At 36.4% G+C, this 10,299-nt stretch overlaps 1 protein-coding gene across 1 annotated transcript; it reads left to right on the top strand.

Moving 5' to 3' along the window:
* The first annotated feature begins 9,078 nt into the window (after positions 1-9,078).
* Positions 9,079-10,041, top strand: LOC116890069 (vomeronasal type-1 receptor 4-like). Its single transcript, XM_032890831.1, has one exon. The coding sequence runs from the start codon at positions 9,121-9,123 to the stop codon at positions 10,039-10,041; it is 921 nt and encodes a 306-aa protein (XP_032746722.1). The 5' UTR covers positions 9,079-9,120.
* Positions 10,042-10,299: the final 258 nt, after the last annotated feature.

The raw sequence follows: 10,299 nt of genomic DNA, 5'->3' as shown, positions 1-10,299 counted from the left end.
GACTATTTTCTGCAAATTAATCTGCACACAATATGAAAACATAGACATTGTACCATGAAGAAATAAGAATTACAAATTTAATTCTTCAACATGACATACTGATCTAAAATTCATATTGAAAAAGTAAGAATCTATCTCTATGGCAGACTACTGATCTTTTATTCCTGAAACTCTAGGTTTGATCCCCAGTCCTTCCAATATTATAAAATTCCATAGAAGACAAATAACGCAGAGATGACATGACAATTTATGTTAATTTAACATGTTGAGTGTACGTTTGTAAGATTGTATTGATTATAAGAAGTGTCATTATTTGATAACAAAATTTACTACATAACCATAATTCTTCTTTGGCTTTGTTTTTAAATTTTTAAATTACCATACATATTATTAGATATCATTATGACATTTTCAAACAAATTTATTTTCGATTCTCCTCTTCAACATTGCTTTTCTAGTCTCCTGAGACTATCCAGAAACTCTATGTACCCTTTATAATCCTCTTCACTTTAATGTCAACTTTGCTTTATTACCATTCCCTTGATTCCTCACCATGTCTTTGTCTGCACATTTTGGTCTCCTTTTGGTTTTTATAGCCATCACTTTCTTTCCCCTTATATTCATAAGGACATTCTTTCTTTGATGAACATGTGAATTCTTTGTAAGTCTGTCTAGTTCTTGAATATTTTTCATGATCTCATTTTCCTTTACAGATGAACAAAAGTCCTCTGTGTAGTGATACCACACTTCCATTATCAGCTGATGAACATCTAGGATGGACATCAATTGTTTGCTATTGTGACAAAAGCAGCATCTTATGTAGATGCGCAAGCATCTCTATAGTAGGGTATAGAATTCTTTGGATTTAGCCCAGAAATTATATGGCTGTGTTATATGGTAATCCTATTTTTAATTTCTCAAATAATCTTTGTATTTATTTCTATAATGAATGTAGCACTTTGCTCTCCCACCAGTATAGAAAGATGATTACTTTTCTCCATACCACTGTCAGCGTTCACTTATGTTTATTTTCTTGATGATAATCATTCTAAGGTACATAATGTAGTCTCAAAGTGTTCATAATTTGAATATGTTGACTATTTGTAAAAAGAATTTATTGCACTTTTTTTAAATGAATAATTGTCCATTTTATTACTATGTTGATAGCAATGTTCTCAAAGACAGTGTTTAAGCTTTATTTTCTTTCATACATTCTAGGTACATTCTGAAAGGAGTAAAGAAGTCACTGTTTTTCTCCCACTCTCTAGGTTATATCCTCACTCACCAGTTAATTTCCCTTAAAGCACAGAAGGTTTCCATTTTTCATAGTTCTACTCATTAATTCTAGGTGCAATTTCTGTGCTATTGAGTCCTGTTGCCCTTACATCTGTCTGGTACTACCAAAAATTTCATGGAGAGTTTTAGCATTTCAGTTTTTTTAATAATTAAGGAATAACTTTTGTGCAAGATGAGAGGTTATAAATATAATTCTGTTTTTCTGCAGGTGAATGTCTATTTTACACAGGATCAGAAGTTCTCAACACTAAGTAGTGCCAAATATTCAAGAGAAAACATGATTGTTCCTTTTTGAATTCTTTCTGAGAAATGCTGGGACTCAGCATGGCAACAGCAGGAAAAGCCAGAACTCTCATTTGTCCTTCTTACTCAAAGCTGGCCATTCCCTGTGTGGCTTTGGATCTTTTTATGTTCCCAGATCCTTGTGACAGTATAATTGGATCTAGGTAATGATTTATCAATTGTTTGAAGAAAAACATTATTAATTTGAACAGTATCTACAACATTTAACTTTTCTTTTTTTAATTCGGATAGTTTATGTATTTATATTTCAAATGTTAGCCTCTTTCCCAGTTCGCCCCTCTCCCATCTCCCTTCACCCTGCCTCTATGAGGAGGCTCACCGTCCCACCCACGCACTCCCACCACAACACCCTGGAATTCACCTAGAACCAGAAAAAGAGCCTTCGAAGGACCAAGGGCTTCTCCTCCTATTCATGCCAGACAGTGCTATCCTATGCTACATATGCAGTTGGAGCCATAGGTCCCCCCAGGTGTACTCTTTGTTTTGTCATTTAGTCCTTGGGACCTCTGGGGTATCTGGTTGGCTGATATTATTGTTGTTCCTATGGGGTTGCAAACCCCTTCACCTCTTTCAGTCCTTTCTCTAACTCCTTCACTCCAGTCCCAGTACTCAGTGTAATGGTTAGCTGCAAACATCTTAAATCTGTATCAGTAAGGCTCTGACAGAGCCTCTCAGGACACATCCATATCAGGCTCCTGTCAGCAAGCACTTCTTGGCATCAGCAATAGTGACTGGCTTTGGTGGCTGCATATGGGATGGATCCCCAGGTGGGGTTGTCTCTGGGTGGCTTTTCCTTCAGTCTCTGCTCCATTCATAGACCCTGTATTTCCTCCTATGATTATTTTGTTCCCCATTAACTTTTCTTTACAGTTTGTACAAGGGCTCTTATTTCACCCCAGGCTCTGCAGCTTTCATCCCTGTTATTATTTATCTTAATTTGTTTTAATTAATACCTGTTAACTCTGGACTTGAGGGTCTCTCATCACAACTTTGATTTGCATATCCTCAATGTATTTCCTTAATTTTTTATGTTGACCCTCACTTTATATACATGTTGGCTGTCCAAACTGTTAATAATAGGTTTAGCCAAAACAGGACCCATTGCTCATTTGTTTTATATTTTAGTTTTTATTCGAATTCACTTTTGAATATTCTTTGGAGGATAGAGAGAAGAGTGAATGGTTAAGAATGCATCCTGCTATTTCTTTGGATCTCGGTTCAATTTCTAATTCCTATCAGTTGGTCACAACCAACTAAAAATTCAGCTATAGCATATCCCAAAGTCTGTGCCATGTCAGTATTCATATTTACATGCAGACACTCACAGTACATATAATTAAAAACATACATTATTAATATAAGTTATCATTTATATATTCTGAACATTTTACTACTATTTGTGTGTGCGGGTTTATTGGATAAATTTCTTCATTTACATTTCGAATGTTATTATCTTTCCCCATTTCCTGTCCATAAGCTCCCTATTCTTTCCCCCTCCCCCATAAGGTGTCCCCTCCCATCCACCCCCCTTAGGACCTTCCCCAGATATTAAGCTGCATTGGGGGTACAACCTTGGTAGGAATAAGGGCTTTCCCTTCCACTCGTGCCCCACCGAGGCTATTTTCTGCTACGTATGCAGTTAGAGCCCTTGATCAATCAATTTATAGTCTTTCAGTAGTGGTTTAGTCCTTGGAAGCTCTGGTTGGTTGGCATTGTTGTTCTTATGGGGTTGCAAGCCCCTTCAGCTCTTTCAATCCTTCCTCTAATTCCCCCAAAAGGGGTCCTGTTCTCATTTCAGTGGCTTGCTGCTAGTATTTACCATTGTATTTGACATGCCCTGGTTGTGTCTCTCAGGAGAGATCTACATATGGTCCCATTCAGCATGCATTTCTTAGCTTCACAGATTTTATCTAGTTTTGGTGGTGTTTTATACATATATATATGCCACATGTGCGGCAGGCTCTGAATGGTCATTACTTCAGTCTCTGCTCCATAATCCCTCTTATGGATATTTTTGTTTCCTCGTCTAAGAAGGAGTGGAATCAACCACATTTTGCTCATCCATCTTCTTGAGCTTCCTGTGGTCTGTGGATTGCGTCTTGGATAATTTGAGTTTTTGGGCTAATATCCACTTAACAATGAGTGCAAACTATGTGTGTTTTTTTATGATTGAGTTACCTCACTCGGGATGATATTTTCTAGTTCTTTCCATTTGCCTATAAATTTCAAAAAGTCATTGTTTTTGATTGCTGAGTAGTACTCCATTGTGTAGATGTACCATTTTTTTAATCCATTCCTCTGTGGAAGGGCATATGAGTTCTTTCCAATTTCTGGCTATTATAAAAAGGCTGCTATGAACATAGTGGAGCATGTGTCTTTGTTGTATGTTGGAACATCTTTTGGGTATATGCCCAGGATAGGTATAGCTGGGTCCTCAGGTAGTGCAATGTCCAGTTTTCTGAGGAACCTCCAGACTGGTTTCCAGAGTGGTAGTACCAGTTTGCAATCCCACCAACAATGAAGGAGTGTTCATCTTTCTCCACACCATCGCCAGACCCTGCTGTTACCTGAGTTTTTTATCTTAGCCATTCTGACTGGTATAAGGTAGAATCTCAGGCTTGTTTTGATTTGCATTTTGCTGATGACTAACAGCAAATATTTGAACATTTCTTTAGGTGCTTTTCAGCCATTCGATATTCCACAGTTGAGAAATTTTTGGATAGCTCTGTACCCCATTTTTTATTAGTGTTATTTGCTCTCTGGGGTCTAACTTCCTGAGTTCTTTGTATATTTTGGTTATTAGCCTTCTATCAGATGTATGGTTCGTAAAGATCTTTTCCCAATCTGTTGGTTGTCCGTTTGCCCTAATGACAGTATATTTTGCCTTAGAAAAGCGTGGCAGTTTTATGAGGTCCCATTTGATCTTAGAGCATAAGCCATTGGTGTTTTTTCAAGAAATTTTCCCCAGCGCCCTCGTGTTCGAGACACTTTCACACTTTTTTTCTATTAGTTTGAGTGTATCTGGTTTGATGTGGAGGTCCTTGAACCACTTGGACTTAAGTTTGTAGAGGGTGATAAGAATGGTTTGATTTTCATTCTTCTACATGCTGACCTCTAATTGAACCAGCATCATTTGTTGAAAATGCTATCTTTTCCCCATTGGATGGTTTTAGCTCCATTGTCAAAGATCAAGTGACCATAGCTGTGTGGGTTCATTTCTGGGTCTTCAATTTTATTCCAATGATCTGCCTATCTGTCTCTGTACCAATATCATACAGTTTTTATGACTATTGCTCTGCAATACTACCTCAGGTCAAGGATGGTGATTCCTGCAGAAGTTCTTTTGTTGTTGAGTACAGTTTTCGCTATCTTTTTTTTGTTGTTGTTGTTATTCCAGACGAATTTGCAAATTACTCTTTCTTTCAATATAAAGAATTGATTTGGTGTTTTGATGGGGCATGCATTGAGTCTGTAGACTGCTTTTGGCAAAATGGCCATTTTTACTATATTAATCCTGCCAATCCATGAGCATGGGAGGTCTTTCCATCTTCTGAGATCTTCAATTTCCTTCTTTAGAGACGTGAAGTTCTTTTCATGCAGGTCTTTCACTTGCTTTGTTAAAGTTGCACCAAGATATTTTACATTATTTGGGACTATTGTGAAGGGTGTCATTTTCCTAATTTCTTTATCAGCCTGTTTATCATTTGAATAGAGGAAAGCTACTGATTTGTTTGAGTTAATTTTATAGCCAGACAATTTGCTGAAAGTGTTTGCCAGGTTTAGTAGTTCTCTTGTGGAACTTTTAGGGTCACTTAAATATATTATCATATCATCTGCAAATAGTGATATTTTGACTTCTTCTTTTCCAATTTGTTTCCTTTTGATCTCCTTTTGTTGTCTGATTGCTCTGGCTGGAACTTCAAGAACTATATTGAATAAGTAGGGAGAGAGTGGGCAGCCTTGTCTAGTCCCTGATTTTAGTGGGATTGCTTCAAGTTTCTCTCCATTTAGTTTGATGGCAGCTATTGGTCTGCTGTATATTGCTTTTACTATATCTAAGTATGGACCTTGACTTCCTGATGTTTCCTGGACTTTTATCATGAAGGGGTGTTGAATTTTGTCACATGCTTTCTCAGCATCTAATGTAATGATCATGTGGTTTTTATCTTTGAGTTTGTTTATATAGTGGATTATATTGATGGATTTCTGCATATTGAACCATCCCTGCAACCCTGGGATGAGGCCTACAGGATCATGTTGGATGAAGGTTTTGATGTGATCTTGGATTCCATTGGCAAGAATTTTATTGAGTATTGTTGTGCTGATATTCATAAGGGAAATTCTCTGAAGTTGTCTTTTTTTGTTGGATCTTTGTGTGGTTTAGGTTTAAGAGTAATTGTGGCTTTATAGAAGGAATTTGGTAGCATTCCATCTGTTTTTATTGTGTGGAATAGTTTGGACAGTATTGGTATGAGGTCTTATATCAAGGTCTGGTAGAATTCTGCACTAAACTCATCTGGTCCTAGGCTCTTTTTAGTTGAGAGCCTTTTATTAACTGCTTCTTTTTCTTTAGGTGTTATGGGGTTTTTTTAGATGGTTTATTTGTTCCTGATTTAACTTTTGTACCTGGTATATCTCTAGAAAATTGTTCATTTCCTCCAGATTTCCCAGTTTTATTGAATATAGGCTTTTATAGTATGTTCTGATGCTTTTTTTTTTAAATTTCCTCAAATTCTGTTGTTATATCTCCCTATTCATTTCTGTTTTTGTTAATTTGGACACTCTCTCTGTGACCTCTGGTTAGTCTAACTCCTTAGTTATCTATCCTGTTGACTTTCTCAAAGAACCAGCTCCTTGTTTTGTTGATTCTTTGTTTCTACTTGGTTGATTTTTTTTATTTCATCCTTGAGTTTGATTATTTCCTGCCTTCTACTTTTCTTAGATGTATTTGTTTCTTTTTGTTCTAGAGGTTTTATGTGTGCTGTCAAGCTGTGGACATATGTTCTCTCCTGTTTCCTTTTGCAGGCACTCAGAGCTGAGTTTTCCTCTTAACACTGCTTTCATTGCGTCCCATAAGTTTGGGTATGTTGTATCTTCATTTTCATTAAATTCTACAAAGTCTTTAATTTTTTTCTTTATTTCTTCCTTAACCAAGTTGTCATTGAGTAGAGTGTTCAACTTCCAATATGTGGGCTTTCTGTCATTATTTTTGTTATTGAAAGCCAGCCTTAGTCCGCAGTGATCTGATAGGATGCATGGGATTATTTCTATCTTACTGTATCTGTTGAGGCCTGTTTTGTGACTGATTATATGGTCAGTTTTGGAGATGGTACCATGAGGTGCTGAGAAGAAGGGATATCATTTGGTTTTGGGTTGGAATGTTCTATAAATATGTGTTAAATCCATTATGTAATATGTCTGTGTTTAATTTCTGTTTCCATGATCTGTCCATTGATGAGAGTGGGGTGTTGAAATCTCCTACTATTATTGTGTGAGGTGAAATGTGTGGTTTGAGTTTTAGTAAGGTTTGAATGTAGGTGCCCTTGCATTTGGAACATAGATATTTAGGATTGAGAGTTCATCTTGGTGGATTTTTCTTTTCATGAATATGAAGTGTCCTTCCTTATCTTTTTTGATGACTTTTGGTTGAAAGTCAATTTCATTCGATATTAGAATGACAACTCCAGCTTTTTTCTTTGGGCTATTTGCTTGGAAAGTTGTTTTCCAGCCCTTTACTCTGAAGTAGTGACTGTGTTTATCTCTGAGGTATATTTCCTGTATGCAGGAAAATGCTGGGCCTCTTTACATATCCATTCTGTTAGTCTATGTCTTTTTATTGGGGAATTGAGTCCATTGATGTTGAGAGATTTTAAGGAATAGTGATTGTCGCTTCCTGTTATTTTTGTTGTTAGAGGTGGAATTATGTTTGTGTGGCTATCTTCTATTGGGTTAGTTGAAATTAGACTACTTTCTTGCTTTTTGTAAGGGGTAGTTTCCCTCATGTGTTGGAGTTTTCCATCTATTATCTTTTTTAGACCTGGATTTGTGGGAAGATACTGTGTAAATTTTGTTAATTCATGGAATATCTTGGTTTCTCCATCTATGTTAATTGAGAGTTTTGGTGGATATAGTAGCCTGGGCTGGCATTTGTGTTCTCTTAGGGTCTGTATGACGTCTGCCCAAGATCTTCTGGCTTTCATAGACTTTGGTGAGAGGTCTGGTGTAATTCTTATAGGTCTGCCTTTGTATGTCACTTGACCTTTTTCCCTTACTGCTTTTAATATCCTTTCTTTTTTGTGTGTGCCTTTGGTTTTTTACTATTATGTGATGGGAGGAATTTCTCTTCTGGTTCAATCTATTTGGAGTTCTGTAGGCTTCTTGTATGTTTATGGGCATCTCTTTAGGTTAGGGAAGTTTTTTGTTTTTAAATAATTTTGTTGAAGATATTAACTAGCCCTTAAATTGCGAGTCTTCGCTCTCTTCTATACCTAGTATCCTTAGGTTTGATCATCTCATTGTGTCCTGGATTTCCTAGATGTTCTGAGTTAGGAGCTTTTTGCATTTTACATTATCTTTGATGATTGTGTCTATGTTTTCTATGGTATATTCTGCCCCTGAGAATCTCTCTTCTATCTCTTATATTCCGTTGGTGATGCTTGCATCTATGACTTCTTAACTCATCCTTAGGTTTTCTATCTCCAGGATTGTCTCCCTTTTTGCTTTCTTTATTGTTTCTATTTCCATTTTTAAATCCTGGACAGTTTTGTTCAATTCCTTCACCTGTTTGGTATTGTTTTCCTGTAATTCTTTCAGGGATTTTTGTGTTTCGTCTTTAAGGGCTTCTACTTGTTTACTTGAGTTGTCCTGCATTTCATTAAGATAGTTATTTATGTCCTTCCTAAAGTCCTCCATCATTATCAAAATATGTGATTTTAAATCGAAATCTTGCTTTTTCAGTGTGTTTGGATATCCAGTATTTTCACTGATAATGCCATGTAGCCTTAATTTCTGTTGCTTAGGTTCCTGTGCTTGTCTCTTGCCATAAAGTCGTCTTTGGTATTAGCTTATCTTGCTATTTCTGACAATGACTTAACCCTTCTGTAGGCCTCTGTGTCAGCACTCCTGTAGAACTCTTTTCCTGTTTTGTTTTGGTTTGCTTTTTTTTTTTTCAGCCATTTCTGGCTCCACTCTCAGGTGGATATCCTGGACTAACTCTGTAGACCAGCTTAGCCTCAAATTCATATGTTTGATTTTCTGTATCTCTTGATTACTATGTTAATGGACATGTGATCTCTTGTCTAGTAAATACATTCTTCCTCAGTAAACATTTATAATCATTTCCCTTTAAGTATTAGATAATACCTTAATAAAGAACAATGTTTCAGATATTAGTCTTCAATAAGAAAGTCCTATAAACATGAAAAAGTGATAAATATATTATTATCACCATGAACAATATACACTGACAAATATTTATGTGGTCTGTTGACCATAATAAATTTATTTACTTTTTTAAAAGGAATGAGAATGGCATCCGGACACTTTGCAATGGGAATTTTTCTCTTCTCCCAGATTACATTGGGAATGCTTGGCAATTCCTCAATATTATTTCATTACATCTTTTTGATGTTCACTAGAAAACACTTAATGCCCAAAGACCTGATTTTAAAGCACTTGACTTTTGCCAACTCTTTGTCTATCATCTCAAGAGGCATTCCACGGGCCATGTCAGATTGTGGATTTAAGTATTTTCTGGATGATATTGGATGTAAATTGATTGTGTATATATGCCGAATAACAAGGGGAATGTCCCTTTATGCAATGTGCCTACTCAGTTGCTTCCAGGCAATCACTATCAACCAGAGCAACTCCAAGTGTTTGACACTTAAGCACAGAACCACCAAGTACATTGGTTCCTGCTGCTCAGTCAGTTGGCTTGTGCAACTCTTTCTAAACATCTTGACTCCAACAAGAGTGTCAGGCCCCATTTACAACAAAAATGTAACTAACATGATGAGTTATGGATACTGCTCATGGATTGCTTCAGGCAATATGGCAACTGCAGTTTATATGTTATTACTGTGCTTCTCTGATGCTGTGTGTCTGGGTCTCATGGCCTGCTCAAGTGTCTCCATGGTTAGTATTCTCTACAGACATAAGAGACAAGTCAAACATATCCACAGTGCTCAGCACCTTATAAAACACTCTCCTGAGGACAGAGCCACACAAACTATCCTCATTCTAATGTGCACATTTGTCCTCTCTTACTCATTCTCCTCCGTAGTGGTCATCTTTACAACCTACTCCAAATATCCAATGCTATGGGGGGTAAGTGTACTTACATTTGTAGAAATATGTTTTCCCATATTTTGCCCCTTTGTTATCATCAGCAATATGAACACTAGTTCCAGTCCATTTTTACCCTGCTTTGGTAAGCCATAGCTTCCTCCATGTATGACATAAAATCTTGTGGTCAATCATTTCTTATATATTAATGTATTGTTTGAACTGCTGTAAAATGTTAAGACTGTAATTTGAAAACATCAAACTTCCTGGAAGTGACTCCATCATTATGTGGAGTAGAAATTTTATCATAGCATTTTTTTTACAGAATTTGATATTAAATACTAAGCAATTTTCAAATATATGTGATTATCATATTAAACAAAATGTCATGTAGTATAAGTCAAAATACAGGTA

The sequence above is a fragment of the Rattus rattus genome, chromosome 1, assembly GCF_011064425.1.
Source record: "Rattus rattus isolate New Zealand chromosome 1, Rrattus_CSIRO_v1, whole genome shotgun sequence".
NCBI classification, from domain to species: Eukaryota; Metazoa; Chordata; class Mammalia; order Rodentia; family Muridae; genus Rattus; species Rattus rattus.
Note: the sequence above shows the minus strand (reverse complement) of the source record. Positions and strands in the feature narration are given on the sequence as shown.